Source organism: Henckelia pumila, chromosome 3, assembly GCF_033568475.1.
Source record: "Henckelia pumila isolate YLH828 chromosome 3, ASM3356847v2, whole genome shotgun sequence".
NCBI lineage: Eukaryota > Viridiplantae > Streptophyta > Magnoliopsida > Lamiales > Gesneriaceae > Henckelia > Henckelia pumila.
In genome coordinates this window covers 161,878,986-161,896,917 of record NC_133122.1, presented here as the reverse complement: position 1 = coordinate 161,896,917, position 17,932 = coordinate 161,878,986, and the positions used below count along the sequence as shown (strand labels likewise).

Here is a 17,932-nt window from a genome sequence, read left to right as displayed (position 1 = left end):
AAATGATCCAACTCTGCATTCATTTTATTCTTGAAATCAAAATCTTTTCAACTTATTATAGTCCCAAATTATCAAAATAGAACAACCAAATATAATTCACACATACTCATCCATAGAAATCATCTGGGGTATCTTCATCCATTTTAGACTGAGTTTGATCTCCCTGCAAAGCATACATCTGACCCTGCATCCGAGACTGCTGATCGCCTCCAAGATGCATGCCCTAAGTCCTCTGGTGTATTGATGCCTCAGACGGTCTACTAACCTGAGATCCCATCCTAGATTCTTGACCACTCTGTCCACCTCTCTTGGGAATATCCCTCTTGAAGTGATCCACACTTCCAGAGATAAAACAAGCTCTAGAAGAGGCCCAAAAATGCTCAGTGAGATGATCTCTACAATGATCACACTGCAACTTCTTCTTGCTAGAATGACGGGTCTCACCACATCCCGCAGATGAAGAAGATCCAGACCTCTTGAATTACCGCCCTCTTGGTGCCAACACACTTGGAGTCCCACCAATCTGTAAAGACCTTTTTCTCATGATACTGATCTCTTCTTGACGACACCGATTCACCAAGTTCTCATAAGGTATGATTATCGCACACAGACACGCGATCAAATGTCCCCTGATTCAATCCTTGAAGAAAGTAACCATACTTTGCTGTGGAAATCTCACTGATGTGGGGACAAAAAGGAAACAAGTCGATGAACTTCTGATGGTATTCATCGATTGACGAATCTCCCTGCTTCAGGCTCAATAATTCCATTGCACTTTCCTGAAGGAGAGTTGGAGGACAGTGCAGTTGTCTAAATAATATGCAGAAATTGGCCCACGATACATGACCCTGCTCCTGAATTAATGGTGCAGATGTGGTCCTCCACCACTTACGAGCATGGCCCTCCAAAAGGAAATTAGTGGCCTCCATCTTCTGATCTTCCGAACAGACAAAAGCGCGAAAACAATTTTTCATGCGCTCAATCTAGTCCTCAGCTGCCTCAGGAGTCTCTTCCCCCACCAAGGGCTTAGGCCCTATCAGCAAAAATCAATGCAGCTCAAATCGGAGTCTACCCTTTTGATGATGGTTGTGTGCATGGGGACATCTCGGAGCATCGGCATCACCCCATCGACCAATTCTACCCTGACTCTCATAGTCTCGATCAACCATCTGAAATATTTATTGCACATCAAAACCCAAATAGCCCAAACCTAAATCCTAAAGAATCATAATGCATTCTCTGATACCATAAATTTAGTGACTCGCCCTGTGATTACCTACTAATCAAAAAACTTAAGCATGCAATTAACTTAATTAATCATGATCAGATAAATCACAGCGCAAACTATTAAAGATATACAAACCCGAGATAATTAAATCTTAATTACAACCAAATCAAATAAATGCCAAAAAAATTAATCTAAAAACCTCGGGTTACCCTGGCTACCAAGCCTTGGTCGTCGACCAACCACTAATCTCGCTCCTGGTTCACCTGCAAACCTGCCTCGCCGAATAGGGTGTCCGAGATAAAAGTAGGGACGTGAGCGCTAACGCCCAGTACGTAATGTATCGAATATACAATTCTATATTATGCATGCAACATGGAATATGAATTCCTTGGATAAACTGGGATCATATCTGGAAAATCATGCTCAGAACATAGACGCCTCCAGTATGCGCACGCTGCTCCAAAGATTCAGTTGGTGCCACACATACTATACCTGATCTTGGACTATCACCGTCCTGGGTAAACCACACACAATGCCCCATCGGTTCAGTGTATGTCACACGGTACCCGATCGTACAATAAAAACAATCCTAGGGCTGAGCGACCCTAGAACAACTGGCTATCTCAAAAGGATAACATGCTAAACATGATATGCAAATACCTCATACAAATCATGAACAGTATATCATGCATCTCATGACAAATAATAATGCAACACATAATCATGCAACATATAAACATGTATATTCAGCTGGTTATCTCAGTCTGTACTTACGCACCTCTAAAAACAGTCCTATGATCACCACTCTAGGATCCAATCTTACAAGTCAATATTTACCAAGTCACTATTACTGATCTAAAAGCCTTAAATTGACTAATAGATACTCTCAAAAGCTAATCAGAGTCTAGACTTATACCTGGATTCATCGTCAGCCCGCTGATGTCGAAGGCCCTGACCCAAGCACAGCTCCGCTACAAGCCTCGTAGTACCTCGCTAGTGCCCGACCCTCAAGAATATTACCCAAAACACACAAATATAGACTAATGGTTCGAAATTCCCTTCAATTTGCATCTGAAAATGAAGTTTGGACGCATATTTATAGGCCAGAGATCGGACGATTTGATCTGCACATGAATCCCACATGTAGAAAGCATTTTAACACCTCAAACTGCTAGGGAGTTCGGATGGTCCGAACTGGGATCGGATGATACGAACTGCCACTTGTCCAAGCCACTTTGACACCTGGGTCATGTTGAGTTCGGATGGTCCGAACTGTTCCGGTCCTCCTGAACTCATTTTTCTACTTTCAAACTGTGTGAGACCCTCGGGACCCTCCCTACCATTGTCGGACGTTCCGGACCTGATTTTTCACTTATTTTCATCAAATAATGATTCTTTTTCATGTTTTGAAAATTTTAAAATTATATGTCATTTTCTAACATGTTTAAAATCACTTAATCTTGTAAAATAGAATCGGGTTACTACATATTTTAACTATTTTTAACAATGTTTATGAAAACGTTTCAAGTTTTCAATGTCCGGGACGGACGAACAACTCACGGGGACCGATTATACTATGTAATGCATGCTTATGTTTTCAACCTTCATGAACACTATTTTTTCATGAAACTCATGAAATGTTAGGAAGTATTTTAAGCATTAATGGTTCTCATGTCGGTTTTACATGTACGGCATTTTTACGAAAGTTTATGAACATGCTAGATGTTGCTTATGTTTATGAAGATTATGTTAATAAGCATGATGATGAATGTTACGATGGTGCATGAAAAATATTTTGATGTTGTATGAGTTTTGTGGTGGCAATACGAGATTGGAACTCCGAGATGATCTCCGGAGGGGCCTCTCCAAATTATGGCTCACGAGATGGAATGTACAGGATTGAAACTTCGGGAGGAGCTCCGGAGGGGCCTTTCCAAAGAATGAAAGTTTACGGGCGAAAGCCATATGCTTGTTGTACAACGAAAAACTATGACGTGCTCTTATGACGGTTGCCACAATACACATATTTCGTCACCCCCAAAATTTTTATGTTATGGTTACATTAAGTTATATTCAGGTTATGTCTTTGCATGAAAAATTTTATGTTATTTTTTTCCTCAATTAAATTTTAAATAAGATATTTTTATGCATTATTTTTGCTGAGTTTGTAGGTTCACTATACTTGAATGATGCAGGTAACGAGGATGTCGATGCTTTCATCGATGATTTTGTAGTTGGGCATGAAGAGGAGCCTGGGGTTGGTCCGGAGAGCGATGCATACGTGTGATGCTTTATGTTGAGTAGTTGATCAAAAAATTTATGTTTTATTTTGATGAAAAACAAGTATCAATATTTTCTTTTGTTGGCCATGTATGACAAAATTTGAAAATTTTCTATTTCACTAATTATGATGCACATTTAAATACTTTTATTTAATGAAGAAGATTTTATTTCCACAAATTTTCCGCAATGATTTTAAGAATGAATGTTTGAGTAACGTTCTGATTGAGTTGGGATGTTACAAGAATAGTTTTTGTATAAAGTTTATTTTTAATAGAGATGAAAGTGTGAAGACATAGACATAAATTTATGTCTACCCAAATCAACCAAAGACAATTATTTGCATTTTATTGTTATACATTATGTTTTAATTCTTGTACTTAATAGAATTTCATGGAGTCTTTAAAAGTTTATTGACATTTTGAATACTTCTAGACTTTTGTAGAGATTTTAAAAGTCAACTTTAATATATCATAACTTTTTAAAAATCTACAAATGTTCATCTTGAATATCGCTAAATTTTTATGGAGCATATAAAATTCGATTGAATACCTCTAGAATTTTAAACTCCATAAAAGTTATTAAAAGTCTAAAATCAATACATCCCCCTTAGTGTTCACAAACATTCTTATGAGATGGTCTTAACGATCAATTCTATAAAACATATCATTTATTCAACTCGATTCATAAAAAAATATTAAATTTTATATCAAAAATATTATTTTTCAGTGTAAATATAAGTTGGATCGATTCATATCACATATATAGATTATGCGAGATATGTCTCATATTATACCTACTCTTTAGTATTATATCACGATAAGCTGTATATTTGTATCAAAATAGTATTGGACTGTAAGTTTAATAAAATAGAGTTTGTTTCCCATATTTTCACTGTTTGATGATATAATTTACACAAGTAATATAATATATAATGCCTAGTATAAGTAGCCTGATTGGATTGATAGTGATATCCCATGAGTGGGCCCCCATCAAGTGCTTGAGCCCAATAAAGGCCCATAACCAAAGACTAAGGTTCGAGTCTCATCTTTTAGAGGTAGGGCTGGCTCATCAGGGGATTAAGGAAGAAGGTGTATGTTGGCTCCTAAGAGGTGAAGGAGAGCCCCGTCGAGTTGGACCTTAGACATGAGGTCTCTAAGGTAAGTCGAAAGTTTATGACAATTTGAAAGGGAGATGTGAAAGAGTATATGAAGGGAGTGGAGGAGAGGCTCGCCTAGGGTGGGCGACCCCTAGGGTGGACAAGCTCTAGGGTGGTAAGCTTGATTTTGTGCTTTGAGTTGTCTTTGGAGGGCGAGCTCTAAAAGAGAGGCGCGTGAACTACACGCTCGTGGTCCCCTACAAAGTGTTCGTGGTCCCCTACTTTGCCTCCTATAAATACGAGTTTGCTCCTTCCATTTCAATTCAATTCATTTTCCATTTTGAGGGGCGCCCAAGCTCCTCTTTCTCTTATTCGTTCACGTCTCTGACTTAGCGTCGGAGGGGCTACGCCGGGACACCCTCCCGGCTTCCTCTAACATTATTTGCTTGATTTCAGGTTCATCTCTAGACTTGAAGCTTTGGGATTGAGTGAGATCCGAACCATCAAATTTTAATGAGTATTAGATAAAATCGACACAACTGATGATCCAACGAAGTGCGTTCGCCAAGAACATGAAGAAGAGAATGGAGTAGAGCGGCATTATTCCCATCCATAGAGGGTTCCAACAATCAATGACTGATTTCATTCATGATAACTAAAAAAATTCCAATTGCATAAACATCCATATTTTTAATATTTATTATACATAAATAATAAAATGGGAAACCAAAAAAACTACTACATTTTGATTCCGGATCATCAATTATTTATTACCAATTCATGAATTTCACTTTGGTTCGATTTTTTGAGCTTTGAAATTTGAATGATTAATTTTAATTTGTGAATTTCATGATAAATTAATGCATAAGATATTATCATTTACGTGAATTAGATTATTATACGTAAAACACTGTAGATTGCTATTGTTTCATTTAAAAATTAATCGATTGTGTTTAAATTCAGTCAGAAAAATTATTTTGAATTCTTCTGAAACTAATAATTGCAATGTGAAACATCTGTCTACATGGAAAATAAATGTAATGCAAAAAATTTTTTTAAAAAATTAAAAAATAGTGCATAAAACTAATCAAAATTTAGCGCATAACTAATAATATTAATCAACCAACCCCTTCCAAATTTTAAAAAATCATTGGCAACACGAAACCAAAATCAAATCACAAGTATCTTCATAAATGAAAATAGAACTCCACGAGTATAGTGAACATACAGCAATTTATTTTCATTTGTTATGCTGCATAGCAAGTCTATGCCTGTGAGAGGCAGAAACAAGAGAAAAAACAAAATATTCAACAAAATATTCCCAACAGCATATGCATTGGTAGCCAAAAACAATAACATGAGCTCTACATCATGAGAATACAGACCGGTACTTGGCCGTCTCACTGATCAAAACTTGACTTGACGATGAAATTTTGGCGGCTGATTGGGTTCATGACCACTGGGGGACCAGCGGTACGAGGCCACGCTTGAAACTTTTTATCAGTCTCTAGCCACCATTCTTTATCTGAAACTGTCTTGGGGGTAGTACCTACAGTGCAATATCAAAGGGTTGCAATTCCAGAAAATTCGATAAAACTAAATTTTGCATTTGATGAATCAAATATATACCTCCAAAGAGCTTCTGATCAGAAATTATATAGTCAGCAGCATATACGAACACAAGTGTTCCCACCATAGAGGAAACTATGTATTTCGCTGACATTTTTTACTCCAACTTCTGAATTTAACCAAATAAGAATATAGTTATGCCCTTGCTGCCGAGCCCCGTGGACAATTTACAAAAGTGAAAGAATATCAAATTGAAATGGAAATAGCTCGAAGGTAAAATAAGCCAGAAGCAAGTCTAAGGGGCAATCTGATTCCCTTTTGAAAGCAAGTTCGTATCAAACCATCAAGAATTGGACCATTGTTCGGTAACAGCAATCTATAGTAGGATATTCTCTTGCAAGAGAACAAAACAAAAAAGTTGCCAGTCATATGGTATAACAACTACACCAAAAGGAAATCAAATTCAATCCTGGGCCTTAAGAGGAACTAAAGCATCATACCAAGATCTACAAGCCACCCCCAACTCAAAGCAACCCTTAACGTAAACAAAATTAATAAATACCACCGGAACAACGTGGTGAAAGAGCCATACCCAGTGGAAGTTATACCAAAACTCAATAATCCTCATTATAATTACCCAAATACCAATCTTTAATGAAGATAGAATATGAACACAAATGCTAAATTTCAAAGAATAAGCAAGGATGAAGTCAAATCATTGGACAAATATACATACAATCACAGTGAAACAGATCATCAAAATACATTTGTGCTGGTGACCTTCAGATAACTTCAAACAATAATCGATCATTAGCTAAAAGCGCAATACGCATTATAATTATAGCATTCAAGAATCCTAGGGCTTTAAGTGCGAAGTGCATGCTTAACGAAAATAAAATGTAACAAATAAAATATTCTAAAGAATAAATAAAATCATTCTTTTTTCAAATGAAACAAGAGATATGAAATAATGAAATAATCACCATCACATCTTCCAAGTATCAAATATTATAATGCCAAGGCAAAGGGAGAGGTGACCTGATGATAGGTTTTCCTCTCTCTGTTTTTTAAATAAATAGAAGAAAAATCACACTTTTAAAGGGCAATTTTCGTCTATCAGATTTCTTTTAAAAAAAAGCCATCTTCTCCAATGCACGGTTCCATGCGAGCACAAAGCGCAAAAAGCGCGTGCGTCACAGTAGCCGTGCGCGTTGTTAAGAGAAGGCTATGTGCTGCACTGCACTTTACACTTAAGAGCGCGCTTCGTGCACTTTGGAGTGCGGTTAAGAGCCGCTTCATCGTGCTATGCGCTTAAGCACACACTTTTAACAACTTTGCATCTATCCATACAGAAACAAGTATGCAGACAAAACCATAAATAGAAGAAATAAAGAAGACCAAAATCTTATTTAATTATGACAAATGTAGATCCCATATGTATAAATCTCAATTACATGACTTACCAGTGCAACTTAAATCTTTAGAACTTGAGTAAAATGTTACCATTTTTCTTTCACAACACTCAACATAACCATAATCATTTAAAAACAACCATATTACAAGGCACCGAAGAACCTAATAGTCTGCTAAAAATAAAAACAAATCAATCTCAAAATGCAGCAAAGCAAAATTATTCTAAAATGGTTGCATTTCCATATAAATGAAAAATCTCAGCCAAACTTATCTCCATGAATCCTCTTAAGCAATGATATTTCTTACTTAAAAATTATATGTGAACAAAATATCCTACAAAATCATGAATTAACACCAATAAATAACAAAAAGTTGTAAGTAGACATAGTAGATCATCGTACCAGCAACAAATAAGCCCACAAACAGAGTACGCTTCCGCCACCAATTAATTAGGCATTGAGAAGATCTATGTCTCGAATAAGGGTGAAGCATTAGATGTTAAAAAACTTTATCATGAAACAGAGGACAATCCCTAACATCAAAGGAAAATGGAAAATGGAGAAAAGTAAAAATTTAGTACCAAATTTAGAAATAGAAACAGAATAAACCTAACGAATAGAGTCACAAGCGTAGATGCAATATATAGATAAATACACAGACGTATTGATTGACATTGGTTCCATCGTGAATTTTCTGAGGGCCAATCAATGGGTAGTGAGAGACGGCGATGATGTTAGATTATTGTGGGCCCTCATCTAACTTTATGGGTAAAGCAAATGTATTTATAATGTTGTTAATTTTGTTTTTTTGGTGATTTTTCTTTTTTGTTTTTGAAAACTTTTGTCAGCATAAGAGACTTTAGAAATAATATTGGTCGATCCAAATAAGATCCCCAAAATCCAGTCAGACCTGTTTAGAGGAGGCTTTGATACCAACCCCTTACCCCCCCCCCCCCCCCCACCCCCCCACCCCACACACATACACACAATATAATGTAGATATGCCTCCGGGGCGACACCCTATCGGAGTATCAAGGATACCCCCTAAACATATGCTTCATAACTTCAACGTAAAGCCGTTGATGAAGTCAGTCAAACAGAAATTTTTTGCATAGGAACAAGTTAGAGAATAATCTTAACAGCTTTTATTTTGATTGTTTAATTTTTTTATCTGCATTTTCAGTGTAACATTCAGTTCCATTGTTATGAAAATCATCGAAACTATCCATTTCTCTAGGTTATCAAAATTGCTTCATGTATGAGAAGTAGTATCTTCCCGAGTCCCCTCCATGAAAAATCTAGGTCATACAAAGAATCAGAGGTATCTGATTTTGAAAAATAACTGTCTGAATTTTCATCGAGACTAGAACCACACGACACACTACGGTCAAGTCCCCTTTCACACCATTAATAAACAGTACTTTCAGTTTTCACTAAAAGTGTACACCCTAAAAGATTTTTAATAAAAAATATATATATACCAAGTCCCATGGTAGCTACCCAGTCACCCAACCCACCAAAAAATATTTGACGCTCTTGATTTTTTACATTGGATCAAGCAACACTTCCGTGACTAATCTTATTTTTACGGCAATTTTCCAACACTCGGGTAGATATTAAAATTTCGAAATAAAATTTCAAAAATAGCACAGGAGCTAGGATTGATAAAAAGCCTTAAATGAGCTTACATATACCAAAATATAAATGAATCATAACGAAGAACATGGGTAAAATATAAAAACCCTAGCCCTAAAACCTACCCTAACCCCGGACCTAATCTATGGCCGTCACCGTCACCGCCACGGCCACCTCACTCAACGCCAATCGCCGCCGACATGGGCTGGAATCCAAGCCGAACCGTCACCCCAAAGCACCAGCGCAACACCCAGAAACCGGCTAGATCTGCACCGTCGCACTCCCCACGCACAAACCCTCTCTCAATCTCAATCGAAAAATTAACCACTCAGAGCAAAATCAACAGCAAACCGACTGCCCAGAATTAAATAGAAATCATCACAGATTCAAGGACAATTATCTTCTCATCAACAAAAGAAAAAAAATGCAAAAATTAAAGAAAAATGAAACAGAAGATACATTGAGAATTGAGAAGATAAACGAACGACGAAGGTAAGCTTAGGAAAGAGCCGATTGAAATGACGGAACCCGAATGTTTACTTCTAAAATAATTTGAGAATAGCAATAATATTCTTAAAAATATATATATATATATTATTAAAAAAGTATATTATTTAGCTTATATATTATAATACAATTATTATAATATGATGATAAATTTATTTTTGGAGGTAGTGAAAAATTGGGTGAGTCAGATAATACTTGTATCTGAAAGTGTTGAATTGAATTTACTGTGTATTAAAAAACAATTATAATACAATGTTTATATATTAACATTTGGAAAAAATGAAAATATTCCGCGTAAAAATAAAAAAATAAATAGATATTTCTCATGATATAATTATATTAAATTAAATTTTTAATTATAATAATTAATAGACTCATGGCACAAAGTTATAATCGATTCATAAATAATATTTAGGCAAAATATCTTGAGTGACATTTTTAGTTCTTAATAACTAATATTTAGGCAAAATATCTTGAGTGTGAGATTTTTAGTTCTTATATATATATATATAATCGAATTTAATCATTTTCGTCAAAATCGTTCACTAAATGGCTGATGTTAATGTTAAAATGTATGATTATGTTGCTAAACACACACGTGCATATCTTGATAAACTTGTTAAACGTACACATGTTACGTATATGAATACACGAAAATACTTGAGACCATCTAAAAACAAAAGCACATTGCAACACACAGGCATCATTTCATTTCCATACAAAAGAACAACTAAAACCCACCATGATGTCGAGAACGTGATAATACAAGAAGAAAAAAATAAGAAAACGGCAGTAGCTGATAAAAGAACAAGTCTCAATCCATACAAGTAGCTCAAAATGCAACAACATAAATTGCCGATAATATTCAGCAGTGTGCCTTAATCGTATGGAATTTGAATGTAAGCCGCATCACACACGAATGGGATATCAGCATACATCCCAGCCAGCGAACACCTAATGCACTCCAAAACCGTGAACAAATAGGCAAAAGCTACAGCCGTCCAAAAATGCATGCCAATCTTACCCCAGTATAATGCAAGTGGCATCCAACGGCTCACTGTTCCGATAACCTGTAATGCAATCTCGAGAAGCATGCCCATAACCACATGGAATCTGAAGAAATGTGGCCATTCCTTTCGCCTTACTATTCCAAGGTATGCCACAAAGAAATAAGCCATTAGAAACCAGCTCGGTAATCTTCCAATAGCTCCCAAAAAAGGGTAGGTCACAAACTCGAAATCCTCCAAGAAAGGATGCAGATGATAGGCCGTTTCAGCATACATCCATGTTTCATGAAGTGGCATCAAATAAGGGACACATGCAAGAGTTCTCCACCACCATCTTGGCTTCTTCGTCATGGCAGGGTATCTATAACTATAAGGGACATCTTTGGAAGCTCTTGGTGATAATGGTAATCGATGCCTCTTGGATAACTTAGGCATAGTACGTAACAATCTGCCTTGTTCCCCATTATAAAATGGTGCTGATGATGCAGAAAGATCTAAATTTGGGAAGCCTGCCATTATAATTTTAAGATTGAAGTTACAGAAATAAAGACATAGCTAACAACACTTGAATCCCTATGCAATGAATCCACATTTGATTTTGAACCATTGGGAGATAAAACAGGATTTGAGACTCCAACAAGAGTGTTGATTCTGTCTTCTTGTTTATTTTGGATATCCAACATTCCAACCATTTCATTCGAGCCTTATAATCCATTATATTTATTATAATCATTAACCAAAACTCACCACCTTTCACAGTTAATAGCACTTCCTGCCTAGCCCATCATGTCAGCATTACTAGATTTGAACTTTGAAGAAACTGCTTATTACACATGTATTCTGTTACCACATTTGGATGGTTTCATATATTACTTTTTCCATAATTCCTTAAAACCGAGACACGAAAACGATATTTCAAACATTTTCAACACATAAAAGTTACTTCTCAACTGGATACAAAATACTTAATCATTTCAATTTAAAATATTGAATATTTGAATTATTGATCATAAGTCATAGGAAGCAAGGATGCTTGGCGAAATACTTTCTCTGAAGGAGGGAAAGTTACAAGGGATAGCAAATCCTGCAGTGTGTACCAGTTGAACACAATTTGATAAATATACCTGAAGCTGGATACAATTTCAGGGATGGAAGAGGAGTCCATAAGCTTCTATTACACGAAAACACAACCTTGTGTAAGTTAGGAATCTGTACAAATGCTGAGTTGTGCACTGCGGAGCTGCGCGCCTTGTAATAAGTCAAACCGCTAGCCCCGGATGTCAGAGAGCATCCGCTCAGAATCATACTCCAGTTTTTAATTCAAGTTCCAACACCCTACATGACAACATTAGTTGTGTACTTGCTTTCTGTTCAACACAGAACAAACACCAAAAAGGGACCCGAGTAATAATTGTTTCATTATGTTTGTAAGCAGACACACTGCCCATATTTGCAAACAAATACTCCAGATTGAGAACATAAGAATCTCTGGCAAATGATAATTTAAGGACCCTGATATATATATTTACTTTCTACATACCAATCACACGAAATAATTTACCAAAAAATTTATCCTTCCAATTGTATTATTACATGGAGGCAGTTGAAGAAATGAATGAAATACTTAAATAAGTGTTCATTCTTCCAGACATGTAAGATCGTAATATGAGAGGCATGATAGCATGTTCATTGCACACATACTCAATTACATGCATAAAAAATTTAAGAATGCAACAATCACAAACGCCCCACAGCTTCCTGTCAATGACAACTGACACATCACATTTCCATCCGGGTGAGCTAAAAGCGTAAACTAGATATAACTCATAAATTTTTATGTAAATAAATTCATTTCTAAAACAAACAATTACAACAATTCTAAACAAACAAAGTCATTGTCAACTTAAGTTCAAATCCATCAACACTACAAGTAAAGTCTTTTCCCAACAAATCACACAAAATTTAAATTAAATAGAGTACAAGAACAGTAAAACCAAAACTCAAGTCACCCTAAAAGACTACAAGCTTGGGTCAGAACACACTGAATGTGCTGATTTATTAGCAGCCAAAGCCCAAACTGGAAAAATCACAAATTCGACAAAATTTCATGGAAGATTATCAGCAATAAGCATGTCCTCAACAAAAAACTTCCAAAATATTCCCCAAAAAAAAGGAAACGGAAGTTACCCAGAGAAAGATGGAACGGATTAAGCTGATAAGCTTCAGATAGAGCGCGTTTTTCTATGTGAAGGAAGGAAGGGCAAGGGCCGATCTAAGTCAAGGCAAGTGGACAATTGTTATCTGGCCCAATTTCTAGAACCCATCCGGCCCAACAACCAACAGACTGACAATAATTCTACTGGCTATTGTGTTTAAAATCAAGCACATTTCTCCCATTTATTTATTGGGTTCTGTCTATGCTAACGAGACGTCGCGTGCATAAAATTAAATTCTTTATATATATATATATATATATATATATATATATATATATATATCAAACTCAATACCTAATCTCATATTTAAGGCCTTGATTCTAAATGAGCTATTCGTCGTTGTCCAAAAAAAATTATTTTTAGGATTGGTCTAGGACTCCGAAAACCCGAAAATACGCAACATTAATAGGATTGCACTACATGTACAAATGGAGTTACACATTGGGTTCCAAAGTGCATTTGAATTACAAAATTATCCTAAATACATTTTTCAAAAATTTTTTCCAAATAAAATAAAATATAGGGATAATTTTGTATTTTAAAATACACTTTATAACTCAGTTTGTAATCTTCCTTGTACATGTAGCATTTTCCAAATTAATAATACTTTAAAGCCTTGTTTTTGAAAATCGAGTTCAGAACCATCTATAAATGAGAATTTTTAATGATACCCAATTCGTACAATACCCAAATAAACGATTTAATTTTTAATTTACACGATGTCTCGCTAGCATATACAGAACCAAATAAATGGGAGAAATGTTCTTGATTTTAAACACCACGGCCAGTAAAATTATTGTGACTGTGTTGGATTTTGGGGAGGATGGGTTATTAGAAATTGGGCCACATAACAACTATCCACTTGTCTTGACTTAGATCCGCCCTTGCCCTTCCTTCACCAAGGAAATCATGCTCTTTTATCTGAAGCTTATCAGCTTCACCCGTTCCGTCTTTCTCCGGAGAAACTTCTGTTTCCTTGTTTTTTTTTGGAATATTTCAAATGTCTTATTGCTCATAATTTTCCATGAAGTTTTGTCGAATTGGTCATTTTTCCTGTTTGGGTCTTGGCTCCTAATTCATCAGCACATTCAGTGTGTTCTGACCGAAGCTTTTAGCCTTTTAGAATGATTTGAGTTTTTGTTTTACTGTTCTGATGCTCTATTTAATTTAAATTTTGTGTGATTTGTTGGGAAAATGTTTTACATGTAGTGTTGCTGGATTTGAACTTTAAGTTGGCAATGGCTTGGTTTGTTTAGAATTGTTGTAATGGTTTTTAGAAATTAATTTATTTACATAAAAATTTATGATTTGTATCTATTTTAGGCTTTTAGCTCACCTGATGGAAATGTGATGTGTTGACATTGACAGTAAGCTGTGGGTCGTTTGTGATTGTTGCAATCTTAAATTTTTTATCAAACCATCAAGAATTGGACCATTGTTCGGTAACAACAATCTATAGTAGGATATTCTCTTGCAAGAGAACAAAACAAAAAAGGATGCCAGTCATATGGCATAACAACTACACCAAAAGAAATCAAATTCAATCCTGGGCCTTAAGAGGAACTATAGCATCACACCAAGATCTACAAACCACGCCCAACTCAATGCGACCCTTAATGTAAGCAGAATTAATAAATACCACCGGAACAACGTGGAGAAAGAGCCATACCCAGTGGAAGTTATACCTAAACTCAATAATCCTCATTATAATTACACAAATACCAATCTTTAATGACGATAGAATATTAACACAAATGCTAAATTTCAAAGAATAAGCAAGGATGAGGTAAAATCATTGGACAAATATACATAAAATCACATTTAAACAGATCATCAAAATACATTTCTGCTGGTGAACTTCAAATAACTAAAAACAATAATCTATCATTAGTTAAAAGCGCAAGACGCATTAAAGCATTCAAGAATCCTAGGGCTTTAAGCGCAAAGTGCATGCCTTACGAAAATAAGCGTAACAAATAAAATATTCTAAAGAATAAAATAAAATCATTCTTTTTTCAAATGAAACAAGAGATATCAAATAATGAAATAAACGCCATCACTTCTTCCAAGTATCAAATATTATAATGTCAAGACAAAGGGAGAGGTGACGGGTTGATAGGTTTTCCTCTCTTTTTTTAATAAATAGAAGGAAAATCACACTTTTAAAGGGCAATTTTCGTCTATCAGATTTCTTTCAAAAAAAACAGCCATCTTCTCTGATGCACGATTCCATGCGAGCACAAAGCGCAAAAAGCTGTGCGTCACAGTAGCCGTGCGCGTTGTTAAGAGAAGGCTATGTGTTGCACTGCACTTTACACTTAAGTGCGCGCTACGTGAAATTTGGAGTGCGGTTAAGAGCCACTTAATCGTGCTATGCGCTTAAGCACACACTTTTGATAACTTTGCATCTATCCATACAGAAACAAGTATGCAGACAAAAACATAAATAGAAGAAATAAAGAAAACCAAAATCTTATTTAATTATGACAAATGTACATCCCATATGTATAAATCGCAATTACACGACTTACCAGTGCAACTTAAATCTTTAGAACTTAGTGTTATCATTTTTCTTTCTCAACAGTCAACATAACCATAATCGTTTAAAAACAACCATATTACAAGGCACCCAAGAACCAAATAGCCCGCTAAAAATACAAACAAATCAATCTCAAAATGCAGCAAAGCAAAATTATTCTAAAATGGTTGCATTTCCATATAAATTTAAAATCTCAGCCAAACTTATTTCCATGAATCCTCTTAAGCAATGATATTTCGTACTTAAAAATTATATATGTGAACAAAATATCCTACAAAATCATGAATTAACACCAATAAATAACAAAAAGTTGTAAGTAGACATAGTAGATCATCATACTAGCAACAAATAAGCCCACAAACAGAGTATGCCTCCGCCACCAATTAATTAGGCATTGAAAAGCTTTATGTCTCGATTAAGGGAGTAGCATTCAGATGTTAAAAAACTTTATCACGAAACAAAGGACAATCCCTAACATCAAAGAAAAACGGAAAATGGAGAAAAGTAAAATTTAGTGCCAAATTTAGAAATAGAAACAGAATAAACCTAACGAATAGAGTCAAAAGCGTAGATGCAATATATAGATAAATATACACGCGTATTGATTGAAAATTGGTTCCATCATGAATTTTCTTTGGACAAATCAATGGGTAGTAAGAGACGGCGATGATGTTAGGTTATTGTGGGCCCTCAGTTAACTTTATCGGTAAAGCAAATGTATTTATAATGTTGTTAATTTTTTTTTTTGGTGATTTTTCTTTTTTGTTTTTGAAAAACTTTTATCAGCATAAGAGACATTAGAAATAATATTGGTCGATCCAAATAAGATAACCAAAATCCAGTCAGACCTGTTTAGAGGAGGCTTTGATACCCACCCCTTACCCCCACCCCACACACAAACACGCACAATATAATGTAGATATGCCTCAGGGGCGACACCCTACCGGAGTATCAGGGATACCCCCTAAACATATGCTCCATAACTTCAACGTAAAGCCGTTGATGAAGTCAGTCAAACACAAATTTTTTGCATAGGAACGAGTTTGAGAATAATCTTAGCAGCTTTTATTTTGATTGTTTAATTTTTTTATCTGCATTTTCAGTGTAAGATCCATTTCCATTGTTATGAAAATCATCGAAACTATCCATTTCTCTAGGTTATCAAAATAGCTTCATGTATGAGAAGTAGTATCTCCCCCCTCCATGAAAAATCTAGGTCATACAAAGAATCAGAGGTATCTGATTTTGAAAAAGAACAGTCTGAATTTTCATCAAGACTAGAACCACACAACACACTACGGTTAAGTCCCCCTTCACACCATTAGCAAACAGTACTTTTCAGTTTTCACTAAAAGTGTACACCCTACAAGATTTTTATAAAAAATATATATACCAAGTCCCATGGTAGCTGCCCAGTCACCCAACCCACCAAAAAATATTTGATGCTCTTGATTTTTTACATTGGATCAAGCAACACTCCCGTGACTAATCTTATTTTTACGGTAATTTTCCAACACTCGGGTAGATATTAGAATTTCGAAATAAAATTTCAAAAATAGCCCAGTAGCTAGGATTTAGTGTGGGAGTTAGCTTATCAAATTTTGGTTGATAAAAAAAATTATTAAGCCTTAAATGAGCTTACATATACCAAAATATAAAAACCCTAGCCCTAAAACCTACCCTAACCCCGGACCTAATCTATCGCTATCGCCGTCCTGTCACCGCCACCGCCACCTCACTCAACGCCAATGGCCACCGACATGAGCTGCCATCCCAGCCGAACCGTCACCCCAAAGCCCCAGCGCAACACCCGGAAACCGGCTAGATCTGCACCGTCGCACTACCCACGCATAAACCCTCTCTTAATCTCAATCGAAAAATTAACCACTCAGAGCAAAATCAACAGCAAACCGACGGCCAAGAACTAAATAGAAATCATCACAGATTCAAGGACACCTTACGGAACAATTAAAGAAAAAAAATGCAAAAATTAAAGAACAATGAAAACAGAAGATACCTTGAGAAGATAACGAACTACGAAGATAAGCTTAGGAAGAGCCGATGGAAATGACGGAACACGAATGTTTACTTCTAAAATAATTTGAGAATTGCAATATTATATTATACATTACAAATATATATAAATTCTCAAAAATATATATAAATATTATATTATATATATAAATATATATAATATTAAAAAGTATATTATTTAGCTTATAATAATTATTATTATTATTTTAATATTATAATTTTTGGAGGAAATATTATAATACAATGATAAATTTATTTTTGGAGGTGGTGAAAATTTGAGTGAGTCAGATAATACTTGTATCTGAAAGTTGGGTCTTGTCTATGCTACCCCAATTATCCCATTGGGGTAGTGCCCAAATGAGATGCAACGATCCATTATTTTTAGCATTTGATTGATATGATATTA

General features: G+C 35.5%; 2 protein-coding genes across 9 annotated transcripts; both read right to left on the bottom strand.

Annotated features, from left to right (window-relative positions):
* Positions 1-5,774: 5,774 nt before the first annotated feature.
* On the bottom strand, positions 5,775-9,772 carry LOC140887560 (uncharacterized). Of its 7 annotated transcripts, XM_073294879.1 has the most exons (5): positions 9,683-9,761; positions 9,349-9,577; positions 7,991-8,121; positions 6,237-6,345; positions 5,775-6,156 (listed from the first exon to the last, which is right to left on the bottom strand). In XM_073294879.1, exons 4-5 carry the CDS (start codon positions 6,328-6,330, stop codon positions 6,008-6,010), a joined length of 243 nt encoding a protein of 80 aa, XP_073150980.1. In that variant the 5' UTR covers positions 6,331-6,345; positions 7,991-8,121; positions 9,349-9,577; positions 9,683-9,761; the 3' UTR covers positions 5,775-6,007. The 7 variants fall into 7 exon arrangements, with proteins under 7 accessions (XP_073150980.1, XP_073150981.1, XP_073150979.1 ...); XM_073294880.1 differs by lacking the exon at positions 9,349-9,577 and having other exon boundaries at positions 7,991-8,055; positions 9,683-9,772; XM_073294878.1 differs by lacking the exon at positions 9,349-9,577 and having other exon boundaries at positions 9,683-9,770.
* A 645-nt stretch (positions 9,773-10,417) lies between these two features.
* On the bottom strand, positions 10,418-17,588 carry LOC140887145 (protein TIC 20-I, chloroplastic-like). Of its 2 annotated transcripts, none has more exons than XM_073294210.1 (3): positions 17,510-17,588; positions 11,862-12,104; positions 10,418-11,246 (listed from the first exon to the last, which is right to left on the bottom strand). In XM_073294210.1, exons 2-3 carry the CDS (start codon positions 12,040-12,042, stop codon positions 10,609-10,611), a joined length of 819 nt encoding a protein of 272 aa, XP_073150311.1. In that variant the 5' UTR covers positions 12,043-12,104; positions 17,510-17,588; the 3' UTR covers positions 10,418-10,608. The 2 variants fall into 2 exon arrangements, with proteins under 2 accessions (XP_073150311.1, XP_073150310.1); XM_073294209.1 differs by having other exon boundaries at positions 11,862-12,072.
* Between the last annotated feature and the right edge of the window lie 344 nt (positions 17,589-17,932).